Here is a 27760-nt window from a genome sequence, read left to right as displayed (position 1 = left end):
TTTAATTGGGTTTTTTGTTTTTTATTATTGAGTTCTAAGAGTTCTTTCTATATTATAGATACTAGACCCTCATCAGATATATGATTTACAAATATTTCCTCCCGTTCTGTAGGTTGTCCTTTCACTTTCTTGATAACGTCCTTTTATGCACAAATGTTTTTAATTTTGATGAAGTCTAATTTATTTGTTTTTTACTTTTGTTGCCCATGCTCATATCTAAGAATCCCTTGCCAAATCCAAGGTCATGAAGATGTATGCCTATGTTTTCTCCTAGGATTTTTATAGTTTTAGCTCTTATATTTAGGTTATTGATCCATTAAAAATTTTTTTATTATAGTAAAATATAAGTAATATAAAATTTGCCATTTTGTACCATTTTTAAATTAATTAATTAATTAATTATTTTCATTTTGTACCATTTTTAAGCATACAATTCAGTGGTCTTAATTACATTCACAATGCTGTGCAGCCATCACCATATCTTCCAAAACCTTTTCATCATTCCAAACAGAAACTCTGTACCCATTAAGATCTAACTCCCCATTGCCCCTACTCCCAGACCCTGGTAGCCTCTGATCTACTTTCTCTGAATTTGCCTGTTCTAGGTACCTCATATAAGTGGAATCATACAACATTTGTTCTTTTGTGTCTAGCTTATTTCACTTAGCAAGTTTTCAGACATTATCCATATTGTAGCATGTATCAGAATTTCATTCCTTTCTATGGCTTTATAATATTCCGCTGTATGTATATACCACATTTTGTTTATCCATTCATCTGCTGATGGACATTTGGGTTGTTTCCATCTTCTGGCCGTTGTGAATAATGCTGCTATAAACATTAGTGTACAAATATCTGAGTCCCTACTTTTAGTTCTTGAGACAAATACCGGGGAGTGGGATTGTTGGGTCTTATGATTATTCCATGTTTAACTTTCTGAGGAACCTGCTATTTCATTTTGAGTTAATTTTTTAATATGGTGTGAGGAGTGCTATAATAACTTGGAAGCATGTTTTCATTCAGGGTGAAGACAAATATTTGTCCCAGGAGAAACCCATAGTCATTGGCCCCTTGAAGACACCTGCAAGTCTGAAAGGCCACACCTACAAACCAGACGTAAGCAATACTGCAGAATCGCTAGCCACGATCAGTAGGGTGAATATTGACATCTTACCTGCAGAAAGGAGGAACTCAGTGAACAACAGCTTAGTTCAAGAGAATCAACGAAGACACTTAGATGCCTCTAATGAGCTAGAAGGTAAATGTATTGTTTCTCAAGTGAAAGAGAGGCTGCAGGATAATACTAAATCCAGTGCTCAACCTGGAAACCGAATTCCCACATGGTCCATTGACTATGTCACTGGAGAAAGGAATGACCCAGTGAAGCCTCTGCAGCCCCTAAACAAAGACCAAAATTTATCAAAGGACCAGGTGAGTGACATGCACAAGGTATTGGTTTCAGAAAGAAGACTGGAAAGTGTGGTTACAAAGGTGTGGGTTGTGTTCTTTGGTTGTGCTTTTAGTTGTGGTTTTAGGAAAATCGGTTGTTCCCATATAACAGTTTAAACATGACAGAACCAAAGGATAGGACCCAAGGAATTCTTAGATCCCTTCTGTGCCCTGGTGTAGGGTACTTGCCATTTGCCATTAGTGTGTTTTTTCCTATTTCTACATCATTCTTTTGTAAGTCCTCCAAGTGGATGGGCAGTTCCAACAATTAGGTAATATCACATTCCTTCTTGCTTTTAAAAGTTAGTGGATTGTCTGATTTTTTAAGTTAAGGAATTAAAAAAACATATTTTATGTGTTGGAACTAAAGGAGAAGGAAGAAGAGAAGAAAAGGAACGGAACAAAAGGATTTTGATACTGAGAGACTATTCTGAGTAAATTTAAAGGGTATCTTCTACTTGAACATGGAAAGAAGCCTAAATTAGATGAAGCATGGTAATAGCTAAGGATTAGAAAGAAAGCCAGAACATTTGGTTAACTTTACATTTTTATTTGTAAAATATTTAAAGAATATATTTAATGTATATATTGACTATATTTTTATAATCTATATATATTTAAACTTTATATATTACATACATTTTCATATTTAACACTTTTATATAAATATATATAACTATTTTATACGTCTATAGTCAAATGTTTTTATTTATTTTATTTATGGCTGTTTGGGTCTTTGTTGCTGCGTGTGGGCTTTCTCTAGTTGCGGTGAGCAGGGGCTACTCTTCGTTGCGGTGCACGGGCTTCTCATTGTGGTGGCTTCTCTTGTTGCGGAGCACGGGCTCTAGGCACGCAGGTTTCACTAGTTGTGGTACTTGGGCTCAGTAGTTGTGGCTCGTGGGCTTTAGTGCACAGGCTCAGTAGTTGTGGCGCATGGGCTTAGTTGCTCCACGGTGTGTGGGATCTTCCCAGACCAGGGCTCGAACCTGTGTCCCCTGCATTGGCAGGCGGATTCTTAACCACTGTGCCACCAGGGAAGTCCCTCAAATGTTTTTAATAAGGTTTTGTTTTTATAGAAAAGTACAAGTATGATGCTCCTTTCATTTAAACTCATTGAATTGAAACCAAAATTTAGTCTTAAGCTTTCTCTGGACACTGGAATCCTTAGTACTTTATAGATAAAATGATGTGTGTCCTGCTTGTTCTGCTTGACTGTCAAATTATATTCAAGTTCGCTTCTTTTATGTTTTTCCGTAATTATTTAAAAAAATTTTAAAGTGCCAATTCAGTGGTTTTTAGTATATTTATAAAGTTGTACATTCACTGCCATTATCTGTTTCCAGAACATTTCCATCACCTCAAAAAGAAACCCCATACTCAATACTAGTCACCCTCCATTCCTCCTTGTCTCTAGCCCTTGGCAACCATTGTCTGTATGAATTTGCCTATTCTCAATATTTCATATAAATGGAATCATACATATATGGCCTTTTGTATCTGGCTTCTTTTATTTAGCATAATGCTTTCAAGGTTATATCCATGTTGTAGCCTGTACCAGTATTTCATTTCTTTTTATTGCCAAATAAATTCTACTATATGTATATTTGATATTTTATTTATCTATTCATCAGTTGATGAACATTTGGGTTGTTTTCACTTTTCACTGTGGATAAAGTTGCTTTGAACATTCATGTACAAGTTTTTGTGTGGACATATGTTTTCAATTCTCTTGGGTATATACCTAGGAGTGGAATTGCTGTATCATATGGTGACTCTATGTTTAACTTTTTGAGGAACTGCAGAACTGTTTTCCAAAGCAACTATATCATTTTACTTCCCATCAGCAGTGTATGAGAGTTGTAATTTCTCCACATCCTCACCAACACTTATTTTCTGTGTTTTTTGTTTTGTTTTGTTTTGTTTTTGATTCTAGCCATCCTAGAAGTGGTATCTTATTGTGGTTTTGATTTGCACCTCCCTAATGACTAATGTTGTTGAGCATCTTTTCCTGTGCTTATTGGCCATTTTTATACCTACTTTGGAGAAATATCTATTCAAATCCTTTGCCCATTTTAAATTGGTTTATTTATCTTTTTATTGTTGAGTAGTAGAAGTTCTTTATCAATTACAAATGTCAGTCCCTTATCAGATATAAGATTCAAAAATATTGTCTCCCATTCTGTGGATTGTCTTCACTTTCTTTTTAAAGTGTTTTTTATTTTATTTTATTTTGACTGCGCCATGCAGCATGTGGGATCTTAGTTCCCTGACCAGGGATTGAACCTGTGCCCCCTGCATTGGAAGTGCGGAGTCTTAACCACTGGACCACCAGGGAAGTCCCATCTTCACTTTCTTTTTTTTAATTATTTATTTATTTTTTCTTTATTACTTTTTTGGCTGCGTTGGGTCTTAGTTACAGCACGCAGGGCCTTCGTTGACGCATGAGGCATCTTTCGTTGTGGCGTGTGGTCTTCTCTCTAGTTGTGGCGCATGGGCTCCAGGGCGTGTAGGCTCCAGAATGCGTGGGCTCTGTAGTTTGCAGCACGTGGGCTCTCTCATTGAGGCACGTGCGCTCAGTAGTTGTGGCGCGCAGGCGTAGTTGCCCCACGGCATGTGGGATCTTAGTTCCCCAACCAGGGATCGAACCTGCGTCCCCTGCATTGGAAGGCGGATTCTTTACCACTGGACCCCCAGGGAAGTCCCCCATCTTCCCTTTCTTGATGGTGTCCTTTATAGCATAAAAGTTTTAAAATTTGATGAAATCTAGTTTTGTCTATTTGTTCTTTTGTTGCTTCTGCTTTTAGGGTCATGAAGATTTCTCCCATAATTTCTTCTAAGAGTTCATAATTTTAACTCTTACGTTTAGGTCTGAGATCTACTTTGAGTTAATTTTTGTGTGTGATGTGTAGAAAGGGTTCTACTTCATTCTTTTGTATGCAGATATCCACTTGTCCCAGTACCATTTGTTAAAAGATTATTCTTTTCCCATTGAATTTTCTTGGGACCCTCATTGAAAATCAGTAGACCCTAAACATGATGATTTATTTTTATACTCTCAATTCTGTACCACTGATTTTTCTGTCCGTTTGTCAGTAACACAATTACTGTAGGTTTATAGTAAGTGGTTTTTTTTTTAAAGTGAACAGGACAGAATCCACCCAGCTTTACAGCCACACAGCTCTGGGTCTGAACCTTTCCTGTCTCAACAGCAGCGGCAGAAGAAAAGAGAACATACTGAGCATACTGAGCATAGTGGGAAAAGAGACAGGTCAGCAGAGATCTCTTTGGAATAAGTCATTGTGCTGCTGCTTGGGAGACAGACTTTAGGAAGCTTCATTTCTATTTAGAATGATGTGCTAAAAAGGCACATACATAATGCAAGGAACATATAAAGAAGGGTAGAAATGCTAAATATTAGTTATCAAATGTCAGTGAGTTGGAAGCAGAGTAAGGATTTTATCTTCTCCAGCAAGGATGGACAGCTCATTTTGAGAGTTAAAGGAACAGGCCAACAAAGGTAAATCTCTGATTCCTCTTATGTCATATTAATGAACAGTTTCTCCCTCAGCTTCTGCATAAGATCGTGGCAACCCCTCATTTCTGGAAGTAACTTTCACAGGCACCCTCTCTATAAGCTTCTTAAGTGGTCATTCACTTTTGGCAGAGTTTCTTCCCCTCCGCCACCCCCCCCCCCCACCAAATGCAACGTTTTAAAGTTTTTGAGAGGGAATCACTGACAAATACATAGATTTACCGATGGGGGACCTTTGGAGGTAGATGTATATGACACTGATAATCTCCCCCTCTTTGTTAATTATGGAAGTTCCAAGAGACTCCTCCTCGTCTTTTGCCTTCTCTTTCTACTGTTGGAAAAGTGGATGTCACATCAACACAAAAAGATGCTGAAAACCAAAGTAGAGTGGTCACTGGGTCTGTGAGCAATTCGAGGAATAGTGAGATATCATCATCAAAGGTTTGTAGGAGTCTATGTTGGATTTTTTTAAGCTTTATTATAAAGATTTTTGGTTGTAAATCCTGCATATATTGTGAAGTTTTGTATTAAAACATCTTAGCCCTGCTTTTTGCCAGACACTGGAAAGCGCAAATTTGTGATTCTCAACAGAAGCTTTGATTGAAATGGACAGATTCTATCATTTCAGGGCTGGTCACTTCCAGTTAATTAAGGAGACCAAGTGGATTCTGAATGTAGGAAATGCAGAATTCCCTATTTGCCCTTCCAAAGATGAGCTCTTCCTAGAAATGAGGGCTGTGATCATCCTAGCTAGGAGTTGTAAGCCTGATGTGAACTGGTTTCAAGTGGACACTCCTTTAAAGACCTGTGCAGGGCCTTTCCTGTAGTGCTGGATGATATGTCATGCATTGTAGGTATTATAAGAACAGTGAATAAGAATGGAAGTAACTGACTTTCTTTAAAAGGACCGACCATTATCAGCAAGAGAGAGGAGGCGACTAAAGCAGTCACAGGAAGAGATCTTCCCCTCAGGTAAAGTTGTTCTCTTTCCTTCATCTATTGGAGGTTATTGGTATGGCTCATGGACATAGCATTGGTACTGATTGTGAGGTGTTAAGAATTTCCAGCATCAGTAATCCATTTGGGAAACCAATTTAGAAGAATTTTTGAAATTTCCTAGTCAAGCCTTTTACAAAATTGGCATAGTATTGGATCTGAAGCTTGTGTTATTAGAGAAAGAGGACTCTAAAAAGAGAGCAAGAGAGCTTTGAGTGACAGTAACTCCTGGGAGATTTCAGACAGGAAAGCAGTCAGGCGAGTGTTTAGTTTGTTTCCGTGTTCAGAGTCTGTTGGTCAGAGAAGTGCTCTCTTCTCAGGAACAGAGAGAGGAAGCCAGGAGAATGGTACTGCCCTGGGCTGAGGGCTGTGATCATTCCTATTACTATTATCTAAAGACAACATATTCTAGCAGTTTCCATTTATTGAATGCTGACAATGTCTCAAACATTATGCTAAGTATTTTAAGGGCATTATCTCATTTCATATTTTGCAGCGGAGGAGACTGAGGGTCAGAGGGGTTAAGTAACTTGCCCAAGGTCACAGGGCTGGTAGACCTAGACCTGAGATTTGAACTGAGGTGTCAGACACCAGAGTGATGATGAATATGCTGTCTGAGTTCCTTCTAGGCTGGCCCTCGCTGGGGTATCTTCCATAAACAGTGCAAAGCCCTCTTCTATTGAGGCCAGCCCACCATAAACAACTGCTGGGGGTTGTCACTTTTTCAGGCCCTTCAGTGAGGAGAGTTTCTCTGAGTCCAGCAGGGCCGGGGAAACCACAAGAGGAAGGCCACCCTACCCCTGCTCAATGGTTGTCTTCTGACTACAGCGTTGCTCAGGTACATTACATAGTCCTAAGGTAAAAGGTAGACATGTCTACATCTGGCAAGCCTAATAATGGTAAACCTCATAAATGCCAGCTCTATTTGTTCCTGGGACAGCACTGACTTAAGTTACACTTTTCACACTTCCTCTGATAAGAAAAAGAACTGGTCAATAATAATTAAAAGGATTTTGTTTTCTTCATTAAGGGAATGGACTTTTCAGGCACTCTTGTAAACAACTGGCAGCCTAGTTAATATCTTTCTTAGGAAGTCTTTTAAACAAGACTTCCAAAAGGCTTCCACTAGGCAACACTTTGCTTATTCTGCTGTGTTAATAATATACCAAACGACCTGGCCAGATTTTAGTGTTTGTATCAAAGTACCTTACCTTTCGACCCAGGGATAATGTAGGGGCACCATTTGGTGGCTAAATAGATAATTGCAAGGTTTTAACCACGTTCACTTTTTTGTGTAATAATACCCTGGGAATAATTATTCAGTTTTCTGTATTCCAGTTTTTGACATCATTTCTAGGAGCATATAATTACTTTTTTAAAAAAAGAAACTTCCTGCCCTTGAAAGTAATGAAGATTTTTTTCCTTTAACAATAGTGTGTGATTTAGTTGTTTCACTAATTAAGATGATCCTCTTTATTTTCCAAAGTTGTAACATTTGTGTGTAATTATATCAGGTAATCCTTTAAAGCATTTAACAATGAGTATCGTGGGTGAGCAAACTGAGGTTACTTTTTATTTAGGTGGCATTCTGTCTAGTTTAAAATGCCAACATTCCTTATGGTACCAGCCCTCTGCTTAGAAGTTCAAACACCAGAACTGTTTGTCTGCTCTCCTCTGGAAAGGAAATTTCTTCATAGCTGAGACTTTCCAGGACCTTATAAAACTTCACTTTGATGTTCCTCAGGCTTCACTTATGAACTTCATGGGTGAACTGGGACATTATTTGGTAAAGTAACTTCAATTTTTATATCCATAGTTCTTCTGTTAAATTGGACCTAGGTGCACATTGTGTCTAGGCATTGCATCTAAGACTGTTTCATGTATTACATTCTGGTTGTGTTGTCATGTGGAATTTTGTTTTTCCAAACATTAATAGGAAAGGAAACTCACCCATTGTCTCTCTGAGGATGAGTTAAGTTCTTCTACAAGTTCAACTGATAAATCAAATGGGGATTCAAAGGAAGGGTAAGTTCTTATTTTTCTATCTCCTTTCATAAGCTATTTCTGTTTGAATTAATTTTATTCTAATTTAATTTTATTTTTTTACTTTAAAAAATTTTATTGAAGTATAGTTGCTTTACAATGTTGTATTAATTTCTGCTGTACAGCAAAGTGACTCAGTTATACATATATTCTTTTTCATATTCTTTTCCATTATGGTTTATCACAGGATATTGAATAGAGTTCCCTGGGCTATACAGTAGGACCTTGCTGTTTATCCGTCCTATAAATAATAGTTTGCATCTGCTGATCCCACACTCCCAATACTTCCCTCCCCCACCCCCAACCCCCTTGGAAACCACAAGTCTGTTCCCATGTCTTTGAGTCTGTTTCTGTTTCACAGATATATTTGTTTGTGTTATACTTTAGATTTCACAAATAAGTGATATCATATGGTATTTGTCTTTCTCTTTCTGACTTACTTCGCTTAGTATGATAACCTCTAGGTCCATCCTTGTTGCTGCGAATGGCATGATTTCATTCTTTTTAGTGGCTGAGTAATAGTCCATTGTATGTATGTGTATATATATGTATGTGTGTGTATGTGTATCTATCTATCTGTCTATCTCACATCTTTATCCATTCATCTGTCAATGGACATTTAGGTTGTTTCCATGTCTTAGTTATTGTAGATAATGCTGCTATGAACATAGGGGTGCATGTATCTTTTTGAATTATAGTTTTGTCTGGGTATATGCCTAGGAGTGGAATTGCTGGATCACATGGCAACTCTGTTTTTAGTTTTCTGAGGAACCTCCATACTGTTTTCCATAATGGCTGCACCAATTTACATTCCCACCAACAGTGTAGGAGGGTTCCCTTTTCTCCACATCCTCTCCAGCATTTATTATTTGTAGACTTTTTAATGATGGCCATTCTGACCCATGTAAGGTGATACCTCATTGTAGTTTTGATTTGCATTTCTCTAATAATTAGTGATGTTGAGCATCTTTTCATGTGCCTATTGGCCATCTTTATGTCTTCTTTGGAGAAATGTCTATTTAGGTCTTCTGCCCATTTTTTGATTGGGTTGTTTTTTGTTGTTGTTGTTATTGAATTGTATGAGCTGTTTATATATTTTGGAAATTAATCCCTTGTTAGTTGCATTGTTTGCAAATATTTTCTCCCAGTCTGTAGGTTATCTTTTCATTTTTTTTTTTATGGTTTCCGTTGCTGTGCAAAAGCTTATAAGCTTGATTAGGTCCCATTTGTTTATGAATTAATTTTAAATGTACATTTATAGTAGCATTCAGACCTGTAGAACTGTCATTGATAATGTTGTAAATGGTTTTTGGTATATGCAAGAGCTAAAATTCTCTTTTAATGAACACATCTGATTTTCAGTCAGAATTCTTATAAAATGTCTTCTTAGATCTGTGGGTTTATAGTTTTCATTGGTGGAAACAGTTTCGCCATTATTTCTTCAAGTATTTTTTTGGACCCCCTCCTGCCCTCCTAAGGATTCTGATTACATGTATATTAGATTGCTTAAAGTTACCCCACAGGTCACTAATAGTATTCTTTTTTTTATTTAGTCTTTTTTTCTCTGTTCCTTTCTTTTTTTTTCTGGTCACACCGCGTGGCTTGTGGGATCTTAGTTCCCCGACCAGGGATTGAACCCATGCCCTCGGCAGTGAAAGCGTGGAGTCCTAACCACAGCACTGCCAGGGAATTCCCATCTGTTCCATTTTTTGTAGATTCTATTGCTGTATCTTTGAGTTCACTAATCTTTTCTCCTGCAGTATCTAATTTGTTAATCCCATCCCAAATATTCAACACATTGTACTTATCATTTGTAGTTCAATTTGGGTCCTTTTTATATCTTCATTGCCTCTCCTTAACATGTTGGTGTTTCCTCTACCTTGGTCATATGGAATATATTTTTAATAACCATTTTAATGTCCTTATTTACTTATTCTGTCACTTATATCACTTCTGGATCTATTTCTATTAACTGATTTTTTTCTCTTCATAATTGTGTGCTATTTTCCTGCTTTGCATGTCTGGTATTTTTGACATGATGCCAGACATTGTCAATTTATCCCATTAAGTGCTGATATTTTTATATTTCTTTAAATATTCTTGAACTTTGTACTTGGATATAGTTAAATTACTTAGAAATAGTTGGGTGGAATTTATACGCAAAATCTGGAACCTTGTCTTTCTCACTCTCTCCTTTCCAAGATTCTTCTCTCACTTTCTAGTGGCAGTGGTGGTCTCGAACTCTGTCCTTTGGTTTTGCAGGCAAGAAAGACTGTGGGTTTTCTGTTGTACTTTAGCTGCCTATGGCTTGCCTTTAGGCTAAAGGTGTTGACTCTCCTCCAGAATCTGTTTGCAAATTTTGTACATTCTTCATTGCCTTCACATAGTTGATTTTTGTATTTTGTCCAGAGTGTATACTTATTTGTGGAAGGGTTCTGTCTGTAGGAGCTTACTTGCTCATTGGAAAGCAGAACTTCCTAAAGGTTGTTTTGTATCTAATTTCTAATGAAAAATTCTCATGAAGCCAATTAATAACAAGAGAATTTTTTCTTTTTCAGGAAAGGTCATACAAATGAAATGAGTGACTTGGTACAATTGATGACACAGACCCTGAAGTTGGACTCTAAAGAGAGCTATGAAGATCTCCCGGTACCAGAGCCAGTGTCAGAATTTAAACTTCATCGGAAGTATCGGGACACACTGATACTTCATGGGAAAGTTGCAGAGGGGGCGGAGGAACTCCATTTTAAAGAGCTACCTTCAGGTGGTCAGTTTATTGTTTTACACCAAGCTGGAGAGCATATGTTTACTGGAGAAATGTATCAAACTAAGGAGCTTAATGCTTGCAAATTTTTTTGGTTTTTTAAATTATTTCATTTGGATATCTTCATAAAAAAATATATCTTATTTTATGTAACAGTTGTATTCCTGAAAAGTTGAATGAAAATTGATTTTTAAAAATAAATGTAAATAAAAACATGTTTGGAATTTTTCATGTGGACTTTCTTCAAATTAGACAATTTGTAGTTTTTAGATTTAGGAGATGGTGATGAGACATGAAGCGTAAGTTCATATATACATTTTAGTCATTAAAAATACATGAACTCTTAAACTAAACTCTTGTCAAAGTGAAAAGAATCTTAACATGACAAGATTACCAGGAAAAAAAAGAAAAAATAAATTGTGTTCTTCTTGCTGCAGTGGTGAAAGTGTTTACTTTTTCCCTGTTGTTGTTATTGCTTTTTAGCTATCGTGCCAGGTTCTGAAAAAATCAGAAGAATAGTTGAAGTCTTGAGAGCTGATGTAATTCGGGGCCTGGGGATTCAGCTTTTAGAGCAGGTGTATGATATTTTGGAAGAGGAGGATGAATTGGAAAGAGAGGTGAGTGTCCCATTAGCTGTGTCAGCTGCTTATGCTATGGAATTTTTTTAATGGCCTTTTGAAATATAATTAATATACCATACATTTTACCCATTTAAAATATACAATTCAGTGGTTTTTAATATGTTCACAGAGTTGTACAACCATCACCACATCAATGTTAGAACATTTAATTATCCCCAAAAGAAACCCTGTACCCACTGTCCCTCCCCATTGTCCTATAGGCCTTTCACCCCTAAGCAACCACTATTATTTCTGTCTCTATATCTACCTATTCTGGACATTTCATTTAAATAGAGTTATACAAAACTATGTGGTCCTTTGTGACTGATATCTTTCATTTAGCGTATGTTTTCAAGATTCATCCATGTTGTAGGGCATGTCATGTACTTCATTCTTTTATATGGCTGAATAGTATTCCATTGTATGGCTATACCACATTTTGTTTATCTATTCACCAGCTGATAAACAGGTTGTTTCCACTTTTTAAAAAATTAGTTAATTTATTTATTTATCTTTGGCTGCGTTGGGTGTTCATTGCTGCACGTGGGCTTCCTCTAGTTGTGGAGAGCAGGGGCTACTCTTCGTTGCGGTGCACGGGCTTCTCATTGCGGTGGCTTCTCTTATTGTGGAGCATGGGCTCTAGGCATGTGGGCTTCAGTAGGTGTGGCACACGGGCTCAGTTGTTGTGGCTTGCGGGCTCTAGAGCGCAGGCTCAGTAGTTGTGGTGCACAGGCTTAGTTGGTCCGCGGCGTATGGGATCTTCCTGGATCAGGGCTCGAACCTGTGTCCCCTGCATTGACAGGAGGATTCTTAAGCACTGCACCAGCAGGGAAGCCCTGCTAAGTGTTTTTATCATGAAAAGGTGTTGGGTTTGTCAAATGCTTTCTATTTAGATGATCACGTGGCTTTTGTTTTTTATTCTGTTGGTATGGTGTGTTGCATTAATTGGTTTTTGGATGTTAAATCATCCTTGTATTCCTGAGATAAATCCCACTTGGTCTTCGTGTATACTGCTTCTTATATGTTGCTAGAGTCATGTTTCTAGTATTTTGTTGAGCGTTTTTGTGTCTGTGTTCACATGAGATATTGGTCTTCAGTTTTCTTTTCTTGTGATATTTTTATTGGTTTTGTTATCAGGGTAATACTGGCCTCAGAATGAGTTGGGGAGTTTCCCTCATCTTTTTTGGGAAGAATTAGTGAAGAACTGGTATTAATTCTTCTTGAGATGTTTGCTAGAATTCACCAATGAAGGCATCTGGGTGGACCTGAGCTTTTCTTTGTGGGGAGTTTTTTGATAATAAATTCCATGTCTTTACTTACTATATTCAGATTATTTGTTCTTCTCTTTCTAAAATTTGTGTCTTTCTAGGAATTTGTCCTTTTCAACTAAGTTATCTAATTGGCATACAATTTTTTTTTGAATTTTATTTTATTTATTTTTTTATACAGCAGGTTCTTATTAGTCATCAATTTTATACACGTCAGTGTATACATGTTAATCCCAATCGCCCAATTCATCACACCACCACCCCCACCCCCTGCCGCTTTCCCCCCTTGGTGTCCATACGTTTGTTCTCTACATCTGTGTTTCAATTTCTGCCCTGCAAACCGGTTCATCTATACCATTTTTCTAGGTTCCACATATATGCGTTAATATACGATATTTGTTTTTCTCTTTCTGACTTACTTCACTCAGTATGACAGTCTCTAGATCCATCCACGTCTCAACAAATGACCCAATTTCTTTCCTTTTTATGGCTGAGTAATATTCCGTTGTATATATGTATCACATCTTCTTTATCCAGTCATCTGTCGATGGGCATTTAGGTTGCTTCCATGACCTGGCTATTGTAAATAGTGCTGCAATGAACATTGGGGTGCATGTGTCTTTTTGAATTATGGTTTTCTCTGGGTATATGCCCAGTAGTGGGATTGCTGGGTCATATGGTAATTCTATTTTTAGTTTTTTAAGGAACCTCCCTACTGTTCTCCATAGTGGCTGTATCAATTTACATTCCCACCAACAGTGCAAGAGGCTTCCCTTTTCTCCACACCCTCTCCAGCATTTGTTGTTTGTAGATTTTCTGATGTTGCCCATTCTAACTGGGGTGAGGTGATACCTCATTGTAGTTTTGATTTGCATTTCTCTAATAATTAGTGATGTTGAGCAGCTTTTCATGTGCTTCTTGGCCATCTGTATGTCTTCTTTGGAGAAATGTCTATTTAGGTCTTCTGCCCATTTTTGGATTGGGTTGTTTGTTTTTTTAATATTGAGCTGCATGAGCTGTTTATATATTTTGGAGATTAATCCTTTGTCCGTTGATTCGTTTGCAAATATTTTCCCTCATTCTGAGGGTTGTCTTTTCATCTTGTTTATGGTTTCCTTTGCTGTGCAAAAGCTTTGAAGTATCATTAGGTCCCATTTGTTTATTTTTCTTTTTATTTCCATTACTCTAGGAGGTGGATCAAAAAAGATCTTGCTGTGATTTATGTCAAAGAGTGTTCTTCCTATGTTTTCCTCTAAGAGTTTTATAGTGTCCGGTCTTACATTTAGGTCTCTAATCCATTTTGAGTTTATTTTTGTGTATGGTGTTAGGGAGTGTTCTAATTTCATTCTTTTACATGTAGCTGTCCAGTTTTCTCAGCACCACTTATTGAAGAGGCTGTCTTTTCTTCATTGTATATCCTTGCCTCCTTTGTCATAGATTAGTTGACCATAGGTGCGTGGGGTTATCTCTGGGCTTTCTATCCTGTTCCATTGATCTGTATTTCTGTTTTTGTGCCAGTACCATATTGTCTTGATTACTGTAGCTTTGTAGTATAGTCTGAAGTCAGGGAGTCTGATTCTTCCAGCTCCGTTTTTTTCCCTCAAGACTGCTTTGGCTATTTGGGGTCTTTTGTGTCTCCATACAAATGTTAAGATTTTTTTGTTCTAGCTCCGTAAAAAATGCCATTGGTAATTTGATAGGGATTGCATTGAATATGTAGATTGCTTTGGATAGTATAGTCATTTTCACAATGTTGATTCTTCCAATCCAAGAACATGGTATATCTCTCCATCTGTTGGTATCATCTTTAATTTCTTTCATCAATGTCTTATAGTTTTCTGCATACAGGTCTTTTATCTCCCTAGGTAGGTTTATTCCTAGGTATTTTATTCTTTTTGTTGCAGTGGTAAATGGGAGTGTTTTCTTAATTTCTCTTTCAGATTTTTCATCATTAATGTATAGGAATGCAAGAGATTTCTGTGCATTAATTTTGTATCCTGCAACTTTACCAAATTCATTGATTAGCTCTAGTAGTTTTCTGGTGGCATCTTTAGGATTCTCTATGTATAGTATCATGTCATCTGCAAACAGTAACAGTTTTACTTCTTCTCTTCCAATTTGTATTCCTTTTATTTCTTTTTCTTCTCTGATTGCTGACACTAGGACTTCCAAAACTATGTTGAATAATAGCGGTGAAAGTGGACATCCTTGTCTTGTTCCTGATCTTAGAGGAAATGCTTTCAGTTTTCCACTATTGAGAATGATGTTTGCTGTGGGTTTGTCGTATATGGCCTTTATTATGTTGAGGTAGGTTCCCTCTATGCCCATTTTCTGGAGAGTTTTTATCATAAATGGGTGTTGAATTTTGTCAAAAGCTTTTTCTGCATCTATTGAGATGATCATATGGTTTTTATTCTTCAATTTGTTAATATGGTGTATCACATTGATTGATTTACATATGTTGAAGAATCCTTGCATCCCTGGGATAAATCCCACTTGATCATGGTGTGTGATCCTTTTAATGTGTTGTTGGATTCTGTTTGCTAGTATTTTGTTGAGGATTTTTGCATCTATATTCATCAGTGATATTGGTCTGTAATTTTCTTTTTTTGTAGTATCTTTGTCTGGTTTTGGTATCAGGGTGATGGTGGCCTCATAGAATGAATTTGGGAGTGTTCCTTCCTCTGCAATTTTTTGGAAGAGTTTGAGAAGGATGGGTGTTAGCTCTTCTCTAAATGTTTGATAGAATTCACCTGTGAAGCCATCTGGTCCTGGGCTTTTGTTTGTTGGAAGATTTTTAATCACAGTTTCAATTTCATCACTTGTGATTGGTCTGTTCATATTTTCTATTTCTTCTTGGTTCAGTCTTGGAAGGTTATACCTTTCTAAGAATTTGTCCATTTCTTCCAGGTTGTCCATTTTATTGGCATAGAGTTGCTTGTAGTAGTCTCTTAGGATGCTTTGTATTTCTGCCGTGTCTGTTGTAACTTCTCCGTCTTCATTTCTAATTTTATTGATTTGAGTCCTCTCCCTCTTTTTCTTGATGAGTCTGGCTAGTGGTTTATCAATTTTGTTTATCTTTTCAAAGAACCAGCTTTTAGTTTTATTGATCTTTGCTATTGTTTTCTTTGTTTCTATTTCATTTATTTCTGCTCTGATCTTTATGATTTCTTTCCTTCTGCTAACTTTGGGTTTTGTTTGTTCTTCTTTCTCTAGTTCCTTTAGGTGTAAGGTTAGATTGTTTATTTGAGACTTTTCTTGTTTCTTGAGGTAGGCTTGTATAGCTATAAACTTCCCTCTTAGAACTGCTTTTGCTACATCCCATAGGTTTTGGATCGTTGCGTTTTCGTTGTCATTTGTCTCTAGGTATTTTTTGATTTCCTTTTTGATTTCTTCAGTGACCTCTTGGTTACTTAGTAATGTATTGTTCAGCCTCCATGTTTGTGTTTTTTACGTTTTTTTCCCTGTAATTCATTTCTAATCTCATAGCGTTGTGGTCAGAAAAGATGCTTGATATGATTTCAGTTTTCTTAAATTTACTGAGGCTTGATTTGTGACCCAAGATGTGATCTATCCTGGAGAATGTTCCGTGCGCGCTTGAGAAGAAAGTGTAATCTGCTGTTTTTGGATGGAATGTCCTATAAATATCAATTAAATCTATCTGATCTATTGTGTCATTTAAAGCTTCTGTTTCCTTATTTATTTTCATTTTGGATGATCTGTCCATTGGTGTAAGTGAGGTGTTAAAGTCCCCCACTGGGGCTTCCCTGGTGGCGCAGTGGTTGAGTCTGCCTGCCAATGCAGGGGACACGGGCTCGAGCCCTGGTCTGGGAAGATCCCACATGCCGCGGAGCAACTGGGCCCCTGAGCCACAATTACTGAGCCTGCGCGTCTGGAGCCTGTGCCCCGCAACAGGAGGGGCCATGATAGTGAGAGGCCCACGCACCACGATGAAGAGTGGCCCCCACTTGCCACAACTAGAGAAAGCCCTCGCACAGAAACGAAGACCCAACACAGCCATAAAAATAAAAATAAAATAAAATAAATTAAAAAAAAAAAAAAGTCCCCCACTGTTATTGTGTTACTGTTGATTTCCTCTTTTATAGCTGTTAGCAATTGCTTTATGTATTGAGGTGCTCCTATGTTGGGTGCATATATATTTATAATTGTTATATCTTCTTCTTGGGTTGATCCCTTGGTCATTATGTAGTGTCCTTCCTTGTCTCTTGTAGCATTCTTTATTTGAAAGTCTATTTTATCTGATATGAGTATTGCTACTCCAGCTTTCTTTTGATTTCCATTTGCATGGAATATCTTTTTCCATCACCTCACTTTCAGTCTGTATGTGTCCCTAGGTGTGAAGTGGGTCTCTTGGAGACAGCATATATATGGGTCTTGTTTTTGTATCCATTCAGCAAGCCTGTGTCTTTGGTTGGAGCATTTAATCCATTCACGTTTAAGGTAATTATCGATATGTATGTTCCTATGAGCATTTTCTTAATTGTTTTGGGTTTGTTTTTGTAGGTCCTTTTCTTCTCTTGTGTTTCCCACTTAGAGAAGTTCCTTTAGCATTTGTGGTAGAGCTGGTTTGGTGGTGCCGAATTCTCTTAGCTTTTGCTTGTCTATAAAGCTTTTGATTTCTCCATCGAATCTGAATGAGATCCTTGCCGGGTAGAGTAATCTTGGTTGTAGGTTCTTCCCTTTCATCACTTTAAGTATATCATGCCACTCCCTTCTGGCTTGTAGAGTTTCTGCTGAGAAATCAGCTGTTAACCTTATGGGAGTTCCCTTGTTTGTTATTTGTCGTTTTTCCCTTGCTGTTTTCAATAATTTTTCTTTGTCTTTAATTTTTGCCAATTTGATTACTATGTGTCTCGGCGTGTTTCTCCTTGGGTTTATCCTGTATGGGACTCTCTGCCCTTCCTGGACTTGGGTGGCTATTTCCTTTCCCATGTTAGGGAAGTTTTCGACTATAATCTCTTCAAATATTTTCTCGGGTTCTTTCTCTCTCTCTTCTCCTTCTGGGACCCCTATAATGTGAATGTTGTTGCATTTAATGTTATCCCAGAGGTCTCTTAGGCTGTCTTCATTTCTTTTCACCCTTTTTTCTTTATTCTGTTCCACAACAGTGAATTCCACCATTCTGTCTTCCAGGTCACTTATCCGTTCTTCTGCCTCAGTAATTCTGCTATTGATTCATTCTAGTGTAGTTTTCATTTCAGATATTGTGTTGTTCATCTCTGTTTGTTTGTTCTTTAATTCTTCTAGGTCTTTGTTAAACATTTCTTACATCTTCTCGATCTTTGCCTCCATACTTTTTCTGAGGTCCTGGATCATCTTCACTATCATTATTCTGAATTCTTTTTCTGGAAGGTTGCCTATCTCTACTTCATTTAGTTGTTTTTCTGGGGTTTTATCTTGTTCCTTCATCTGGTACATAGCCCTCTGCCTTTTCATCTTGTCTATCTTTCTGTGAATGTGGTTTTTGTTCCACAGGCTGCAGGACTGTAGTTCTTCTTGCTTCTGCTGTCTGCCCTCTGGTGGATGAGGCTTTCTAAGAGGCTTGTGCAAGTTTCCTGATTGGAGGGACTGGTGGTGGGTAGAGCTGGCTGTTGCTCTGGTGGGCAGAGCTCAGTAAAACTTTCATCTGCTTTACTGCTGATGGGTGGGGCTGGGTTCCCTCCCTGTTGGTTGTTTGGCCTGAGGCAACCCAACACTGGAGCCTACCTGGGCTCTTTAGTGGGGCTAATGGCAGACTCTGGGAGGGCTCACACCAAGGAGTACTTCCCAGAACTTCTGCTGCCAGTGTCCTTGTCCCCGCGGTGATCCACAGCCACCCCCCGCCTCTGCAGGAGACTCTCCAACACTAGCAGGTAGGTCTGGTTCAGTCTCCCCTGGGGTCACTGCTCCTTCCCCTGGGTCCCGATGCACACACTACTTTGTGTGTGCCCTCCAAGAGTGGAGTCTCTGTTTCCCCCAGTCCTGTCGAAGTCCTGCAATCAATTCCCACTAGGCTTCAAAGTCTGATTCTCTAGGAATTCCTCCTCCTGTTGCCGGACCCCCAGGTTGGGAAGCCTGACATGGGGTCAGAACCTTCAGTCCAGTAGGTGGACTTCTGTGGTATAAGTGTTCTCCAGTCTGTGAGTCACCCACCCAGCAGTTATGGGATTTGATTTTACTGTGATTGTACCCCTCCTACCATCTCACTTTGGCTTCTCCTTTGTCTTTTGGTGTGGGGTATCTTTTTTGGTGAGTTCCAGTGTCTTCCTGTCGATGATTGTCCAGCAGCTAGTTGTGATTCTGGTGTTATCACAAGAGGGAGTGAGAGCACGGCCTTCTACTCTGCCATCTTGGTTCAGGGCCCACACACTGGCATACAATTATTAATAGAAATTCTTTTTAATATTTTTTATTTCTGTAAGGTTGGTTGTTTAGGAGTGTATTGTTTAATTTCCACATATATTTGCACAAATATATTACATTTTTCTATTTTATAGGTTCAACAGTGTATTATATACATGCTGGTTTTTAAAATTAACAGTAAAATACACATAACTTCAAATTTAGCATTTTAACCATTTTTAAGTATTTGGTTCAGTGGCCTTAAGTATGTTTACATTATTGTGCAAACATCACCACCATCCATCTCCAGAACTTTTTGCATTTTGCAAAACTGAAACTCTGTACCAATTAAACAAAAACTCCCCACTTACCCCTCCTACCAGCTCCTGGCAACCACCATTCTAATTTCTGTGTGTATGAATGTAACTACTCTAAGCCTTGATACAAAGCCTAAACACAGCATCTAGGAAAAGTAAAACTCGCCCGTAAAGAAAACTTCAGGCCCAGATGGCTTTGCTGGTGAATTCTTCCAATCATCTAAGGAAGAAATAACACAAATCCTACACAAATTCTTTAGAAAACAGAAAAAGAAGGGACATTTCCCATTTCTCCCCATAAGACCAGAACAACCATGATACCAAAACCCAACGAGGACACTACATGAAAAAAACATGAGACCAGTATCTCTCATGAACACCTTAATCATCTAGTATTTTGTTGAAGATTTTTGCATCAGTGGTCATAAGGAAGATTAGTCTATATTTTTCTCTTCCTATAGTGTCCCTGTTTGGCCCTAGCACCAGCAATGCTGGCCTCATAAATGAGCCAGGAAGTACTCCTTCCTCATTAACTCTCTGAAGAGTTTGAGAAGGATTGGTATCAGTTCCTGTCCAAATGTTTGGCAGAATTCACCAGCAAAGGTCCAGGGCCTTTGCTTGTTAGGAGGTTTAGATTACTGATTCTGTCTCCTTGCTAGTTATGGGGATATTCAGATTTTCTATTTCTTCATGATTCAGTTTTGGTAGGTTTTATGTTTCTTGGAATTTGTCCATTTTGTCGAGGTTATGCAACTTGTTGGTGTACAATTGTTCATAGTACTTTCTTAGAATCCTTTTTATTTCTTTTTATTAGAGTGGCAGTAACGTCCCAAATCCATTTCAGATTTTAGTATTTTGAGTCTTTTTTTTTTTCTTAGTATAGCTAAAGGTTTGTCCATTTTGTTCATCTTTCTGAAGAACCAACTTTTGCTTTTATTGATTTTTTTCTATTTTTCTGTTCTCAATTATATTCATCTCAGCTATAATCTTATTATTTCCTTCCTTCTGCTAGTTTTAGGTTTAATTTGTTCTATTTTCTATTTCTTTAGGCTGCAATGTTATGTTGTTGACTTGAAATCATTTTTCTTTTTTTAAAAAAAATATTTATTTATTTATTTGGTTGTGTCAGGTCTTAGTTGCGGCACAGTGGTATATTCACTGCCACATGTGGGATCTTCCTTGTGGCATGCGGGATCTTTAGTTGCAGCATGTGAACTCTTAGTTGCAACATGTGAGATCTAGTTCCCTGACCAGGGATTGAACCCAGGCCCCCTGCATTGGGAGCGCAGAGTCTTAGCCACTGGACTACCAGGGAAGTCCCAAAATCTTTTTTCTTTTTTAACATAAGCATTTAGAGCTATAAATTACCCCCTTAGCACTGCTTTTGCTGCATCTCATAAGTTTTGGTATATTGTTCTCATTTTCATTTGTCTCTCAATATCTTAAATTTCCCATGTGATTTCTTCTTTGGTGCATTGGAGTGTGTTATTTAATTTCCATAAATGTGTGAATATTCTAGTTTCCTTCTGTCATTGATTTCTAACTTCATCCTGTTGTGGTCAGAGAAGATACTTTGTATGTTCTTTTTAATCTATTGAGACTTAGTTTGTGGCCTAATATATATATCTCTTCTGGAAAATGTTACATGTGCACTTGAGAAGGATGTGTATCCTATTGTTGGGTAGAGTGTTCCCTATATGTCTGTTAGATCTAGTTAGTTTTTGCATTGTTCAACTCCTCTGTTTTCGTATCTTCTGTCTGGTTGTCCTATCCGTTATTGAGAGTGTGAAGTTTCCAACTATTATTTGTAGAACTGTCTATTTTTTCCTTTAATTCTGTCAAATTTAGCGTCAAATATTTTGATGGTCTGTTATTAGGTGCATAAATGTTTATAATTATTATATCTTCCTGCCGTATTGATCCTTTTGTTAATGTATAATGTCATTGTGTCTTGTAACCTTTTTTGTCTTCAAGTCTGTTTTGTCTGATATTAGTATAGTCACCCCTGCTCTCTTTTGGTTACTATTTGCATGGGATATCTTTTTCAATCCTTTCATTTTCAATCTGTTTTGGATCTAAAGTCTCTTGTAGAAAGCATATAGTTTTTTTAAAAATTAATTAATTAATTAATTATATTTTTGGCTGCATTGGGTCTTCGTTGCTATGCGCAGGCTTTCTCTAGTTGCGACAAGTGGGGGTTGCTCTTCGTTGCGGTGTGTGGGCTTCTCATTGCGGTGGCTTCTCTTGTTGCGGAGCACGGGCTTTAGGCGCACGGGCTTCAGTAGTTGTGGCACACGGGCTCAGTAGTTGCGGCTCACAGGCTCTAGAGCCCCGGCTCAGTAGTTGTGGCACACGGGCTTTGTTGCTCCGCGGCATGTGGGATCTGCCCGGACCAGGGCTCGAACTGTGTCCCCTGCATTGGCAGGTGGATTCTTAACCACTGCGCCACCAGGGAAGCCCCAGAAAGCATAGTTTTGTTAACAGTTCTGCCAATTTCCGTCTTTGTGATTGGAGAGTTTAATTCATTTACACTCAAGCAATTACTGATAAGGAGGAACTTCCATTATTTTGCTGTTTGTTTTCTATATGCTTTATAGCTTTTTCTGTCCCTAATACCCTGTATTACTGCCCTCTTTTATGTTTAGTACTTCTTTTTTTTTGTAGTGAAACATTTTAATTCCCTTTTCATTTCCTTTAGTGTATATTCTATAACTATTTTCTTTGAGGTTACCATGGAGATTACATTTAACATCCTAGTTTTAATACTCAAATCTGAATTTATACCAGCTTAACTTAAAAAATCTGCTGCTTTAAAGCTCTGTCTTCACCCCTTTTGGTTATTGATGTCACAGAATTACATCTTTATGTATTGTGTAACGAAAAACATAAACTAGTAATTGGTTTTATTTTTTAATGCATTAGTCTCTTAAATTTTGAAGAAAACAAAATGTGGAACAAACCGAAGTTACATTAGTACTAGACTAATAACTTTTTAGACTAATAATTTTTTTTTAGTGTATTAGTGTCTTAAATCATGTAGAAAATAAAAAATGGAATTACAAACCATTGTTATAATACTAGCTTTGACAATTGCCCATGTATTTACCTTTACTGAGACTTTTATTTCTTCATACAGCTTTGTGTTGTTGTCTAGTATGCTTTCATATCTACCTGCATGACTTCCTTTGGTATTTCTTGCAGGGCAGGTCTAGTGATAATAAACTTCTTCATCATTTATCTGGGAATGTCTTAAGTTCTCCCCCACCCAGTTTTATTGAGAAATAATTGATATGTAACACTGTGTTAGTTTAAGGTATACAACATAATGATTTGATATATGTATATACTTTGAAATGATTACCACAATAAGTTTAGTTAGCATCTATCATCTGTCATAAACTTTTTTTTCTTGTGATGAGAACTTTTAAGATCTACTATTAGCAACTTCCAAATGTACAATAGAGTACAATTAACTATAGTTACCATGCTGTATATTATACCCCCAAAACTCACCAGAAGTTTCTACGTTTTGACCACCTTTACCCATTTCCTTCACCCCCACTCCCCGCCTCTGGCAACCACTAGTCTGTTGTCTCTTTCTATGAGTTTGGTTTTTTTCAGATTCTGCATGTAACTGAGCTCATACAGTATTTGGCTTTCTCTTTCTGACTTATTTCACTTAGCATAATACCTTCAAGGTCCATCCATGTTGTTGCAGATGGCAAGATTTCCTTCTTTTTTCTTTCACTTTTGCAGGACATTTTTGCCAGATACAGGATTCTTGGTTGACAGTTTTTTTCACTTTGAAAATATCATCCCACTGTCTTTTGGCTTCCAAAGTTTCTGATAAGAAATCTGCTTATTATCTTACTGAGGAATCCCTTGCATGTGAAGAGCTGCTCCTTTCTTGTTGCTTTCAAGATTGTCTTTGGCATTTGACAGTTTGATTATAATGTGTCTGAATGTGAACTCTTTGTGTTCATCCTACTTGGAGTTTGTTGAGATTCTTTGATGTTTATATTCGTGTCTTTCATCAAACTTGGGAAGTTTCTGGCTATTATTTCTTTAAATAATTTCACTTCCTCTTTCTCTCTTCTTCTGGGACTCCCACAATACCTATGTTAGTCCCTTTAAATCCCTTGGAAGTTGCTGCAGCTGGAGACTATGGTGTTTGTAACAATGTCAATGAGCGTTGCAACAGTGGTTGCCTGCCTCTGTGTCTGTCCCTCTGTGATGAGAAGCAGCAATCAGCTGTCAGTACAGAGATCCCTAGTACTTGGAAGACAAGATTCTTATTGCCTACCCTACCCTGGCTCCTATAAGCTATCTACAGGCTGCCCCAGGAATGTTGGACAGCTACCTGCCTCTAGGTAGGGGGGTGCTAAGAGCTGAAATTGACTGGAATTAACCAAAATTTACCATCCAAGCCTTCCTCTGAATATTTCAAGCCTTTAATAGACTCCAGAGTTCCAAAATAGTTACATCTGGCAGATTCTGCCAGTGCAATTTTTGTCCATGTGAGGAGATAGATTCCTGGTGCTTCTTCCTCCTCCACCATCTTCTATACATATTGTATTACACAATGCTTTTAAAATCAGTTCAGAGAAGAAAAGGAGAAGCAATTTGTATTTATATTGTTTTTATTTACATAATTACCTTCATCAGTGCTTTTTGTGTTTTCATGTAAATTGGAATTATTGCCTGGGGTCTCTTGCTTTCAGCCAGATGAGCTTCCTTTAGTAGTTCTTGCAAGGCAAGTCTGCTAGTCACAAATTCTGTTTTTGTTTATCTGGGAATATCTTTATTTTGCCTTCATTTTTGAAAGATAGCCTTACTGGATATGCAATTCTTAGTTGACAGTTTTTTCTTTGAGTACTTTGAATATGTTATCCCACTGCCTTCTGGCCTTCATTGTTTATGGTAAGTCAGCTGTTAATGTTATTGGGGTTCTCTTGTAAGTACTGAGTCATTTTTCTCTTGCTGCTTTCAAGATTTTCTCCTTGCCTTTGGCTTTCAGCACTTTTACTTTGTTGTTGTTGTTGGAATATTGCTTTTTATTATTTTTTTAAATTTATTTTTTCTTATTGAGATAACATTGGTTTATAACATTATATAAGTTGCATGTGTACAACCTTACATTTTGACTTATGTATGCATTATAGCATCAGGACTTTTACTTTAATGTGTCCATGTGTGGATCTCTTTGAGATGATCCTGCTTAGAGTTCATTGAGATTCCTGGATGTGTAGATTGCTTTTTTAAAATTTGGGAAATTTTCAGCCAATATTCTTCAAATATTTTTTCTGCTCCTTTTCTCTCTCCTCTTCTTCTGGTACTCCCATTATACATGTGCTGTTGTGCTTAATGGTGTCTTACATTTCTCTGAAACTGTTCATTTTTCTTCATTTTCTTTTCTCTCTGTTCTTTGGATTGCATAATCTCTGTTGATCTATCTCCAAGCTCACTTATTCTCTATGCCAGTTAAAATATACTGTTTAGCCTCCCAGGTGAATTTTTTCATTTGTTATTGCACTTTTCAACTCCAGAATTTCCATTTGGTTTTTTAATGCCTTCTTTCTCTTCCTCAATATTCTCTGTTTGATGTGACATTGTCATCATACCTTTCTTTACTTCTGTAATCATGGTTTCCTTTAGTTCTGTGAACATGCTCATAATACCTACTTTGATGTTTTTGTCTGTTAAATCCAACATCTGGTTGCTCTCACAGGCAGTTTCTCTTGCCTGCTTTTATTCTAGTGTATGTGTCATACTATTCTATTTCTTTGCATGTCTCATAACTTTTTGTTGGAAACTAGACATTTTAGATAATAAATGGTTACAAGTCTGAGTATTGGCCTCCAGTGGTGGGGGGTTGTTATTGTTATTTGCTTGTTTATTTGTTTAGTGATTGGCTGGATTATATTAGTAAAGTCTATGAACCCCTTACCCTGGTCCCCACAATGTAAAGCCTCTGATGTTGCCCCTAGGGTACAGCCTTGGGTATGTTCACAACTACCTTGGAATGACAGTGGGTTTGGCAGAGCTCTCTTTATTTAGTTAGTTATTTATTTTGGCTGCACTGGGTCTTAGTTGCAGCATGCGGACTTCTTAGTTGCGGCATGAGAATTCTTAGTTGCGGCACACATGCGGGATCTAGTTCCCCGACCCCGGGGATCAAACCCAAACCCCCTGCCTTGGAAGCATGGAGTCTTACCCACCGGACCATCAGGGAAGTCCCTGGCAGAGCTCTCTTGATGCTCCCTTTCCCAGACCTCACCCAGATGTTTTTTGGTTGCCAGCTGATCGCTTTTATTGTTCTCAGTAATGCCCTGGGGCTACATTGATCCATAGGCTGATCCAATCAAAGCTGAGCTCCTTTGAAGAGGTAGTTCCCAAGCTTAGTGTTTGAGATTTGTTCTGAACGCAGGGCCCCTCCAGCTTCTTGGTTCTTTTAAAGTAGCTGGCGTACAGTTTAGCCTATATATCCAATGCACCTAGTACTAATCTCCTCCCAGTTGCCTTTCACCACTACCTCCAGTTTTTGAGAGCACCCTTAGGCTTGAATTCTCCACACTCTGTTCCAAATGAAGTCGGTTCATTAAAGACTTGGTGCTTATTTTATGTCTTGCTTCTACCCCCAGGCAAAATCTGGGAGCACAGCTCGGGAGCTGGGAGTGGGAACAGTAGCTTGCTTGTCTCTGAGCGATACCCCCACTTTGGAAGCTCAGAGAGGGTGAGAGGCAGTAGCATCTGGTCTTCTTGGCATGCTTCACCCAGCATGGAAACTTCACTTTATGGTCTGGGGCAAAGGTGATTGGGGTCCCTGTATTTTCAGTGGCCCTGTACCCAAGATAGAGCCTCTATCCTACATGTCTGAGCTGGGCATAAAAAAGAAGCTACCACCTCTTGGCTGCACTCTCCCAAAGCTTACTGTCACCATCAGGTATTGGGGGCAGGATGAAATATGCCGATGTCCTGCCCCTCCCAGGAAGATAGCCTTCCAACTAGGAGTTAGGGGGAAAGAAGTTTCTTGACTTCACCAGTGTAGTAAAGTTTTTGTCTCACTGAGCTGGAGTGGGGAGGGAGACATTTCATTTTAATTCAGTTCACTGACTCTCATTGTTCTTAGTAGCTTTACTGTTTTTAACTGAGTTTTAGTAGATTTTCTTGAAAAAAAAAAAGGGTCCCTATTTGCTATATGCCCTTATGACCATTTCCAGAGACTTTAAATGGTTGGTTTTTTAAATATTTTCACCAGTTTCACTGAAGAGGTGTCTGCAGAGCTTCTCACGCTGTCATGCTGGATGTGGAACCAATTAGGATTACATTTTATTTTTATTTTAAAATTTATTTATTTTATTTATTTATTTTTGGCTGCATGGGGTCTTCGTTGCTGTGCGCAGGCTTTCTCTAGTTTCAGTGAGCGGGGGCTATTCTCCGTTGTGGTGCGTGGGCTTCTCATTGTGGTGGCTTCTTTTGTTGCGGAGCATGGGCTCTAGGCGCACAGTCTTCAGTAGTTGTGGCTCGCAGGCTCTAGAGTGCAGGTTCAGTAGTTGTGGTGCATGGGCTTAGTTGCTCCGCAGCATGTGGGATCTTCCCGGTCCAGGGCTCGAACCTGTGTCCCCTGTATTGGCAAGAGGATTCTTAACCACTGTGCCACCAGGGAAGCCCCAGGATTACATTTTAGATTTAGTTGTTATGTCTCCTTTAATCTGGAACAGTTACTGAGTCTTTGTTTTTCATGACCTTGACGTTTTTGAAGAGTATAGGCCATGTGTTTTATAACATGCCCCTCAGATTGGGTGTGTTTGATGTTTCCTCATGAATAGATCCAGATTATGCATTTTTGGTAGGAATACCACAGAGGTGATGTTGTGTCCTTCTCAGTTCATTGTATCAGGAAGTGCATGACATCTGTTTAACATATTATTAAATGTTATTTCAATTTCAGGCATTTCTTTCAACAGACATACTTTGAGTATCAAATAGTTCTTTTTTTTTTTTTTTGATTACTAGTCAGTTTGAATTTTATGTTAATTGGTTGTATTATTTTGTAAATGCCTTTACTGAGTTATCTATGGGATTGATTTTGTTTTATCAATTCTAATATTCTGTTTTATTTTGCCTTCAATTAATTTATTTTCTCCATTTCGTGTGTGATATGCAATGGAATGTCTAGGTTTCTGATAAGGATAACAGGTGTTTGGTGGCTTTTTTTTTTTTTTTAATTTTTATTGGCGTATAGTTGCTTTACAATCTAATATTTTAATATTGCTGTGTTTTATTGATTTTAAGAGCTCTTTATACATTAATGGTATTAATTCTTTGGCATGTAGCAAATATTTTCCTTAGTTTATTGTTTGCTCTTTAATTTCTTATGACTATTTTTTGGTATCTTGACATTTAAAATTTTTATGTAAACAGAACTA

The 27760-nt window shown here is 37.9% G+C and overlaps 1 protein-coding gene across 7 annotated transcripts in view; it reads left to right on the top strand.

Annotated features, from left to right (window-relative positions):
- NEK4 (NIMA related kinase 4) overlaps positions 1-27760 on the top strand; it is a 36232-nt gene that overhangs the window by 8041 nt on the left and 431 nt on the right. For 2 of the 7 annotated variants that reach the window (XM_061196984.1, XM_061196979.1), the window contains exons 7-13: positions 1024-1431; positions 5273-5422; positions 5887-5953; positions 6706-6815; positions 7914-8002; positions 10579-10787; positions 11268-11401. In XM_061196984.1, the coding sequence (XP_061052967.1) occupies positions 1024-1431; positions 5273-5422; positions 5887-5953; positions 6706-6815; positions 7914-8002; positions 10579-10787; positions 11268-11401 (1167 nt within the window). Of the gene's footprint in view, positions 1-1023; positions 1436-1491; positions 1511-4588; positions 4722-5272; positions 5423-5886; positions 5954-6705; positions 6816-7557; positions 7694-7913; positions 8003-10578; positions 10788-11267; positions 11402-27760 lie in introns of those variants that run through there. The other 5 variants (XM_061196985.1, XM_061196982.1, XM_061196980.1 and 2 more) reach the window with 5 other exon arrangements.

The sequence above is a fragment of the Eubalaena glacialis genome, chromosome 7 (genome assembly GCF_028564815.1).
Source record: "Eubalaena glacialis isolate mEubGla1 chromosome 7, mEubGla1.1.hap2.+ XY, whole genome shotgun sequence".
Classification (NCBI taxonomy): domain Eukaryota; kingdom Metazoa; phylum Chordata; class Mammalia; order Artiodactyla; family Balaenidae; genus Eubalaena; species Eubalaena glacialis.
Note: the sequence above shows the minus strand (reverse complement) of the source record. Positions and strands in the feature narration are given on the sequence as shown.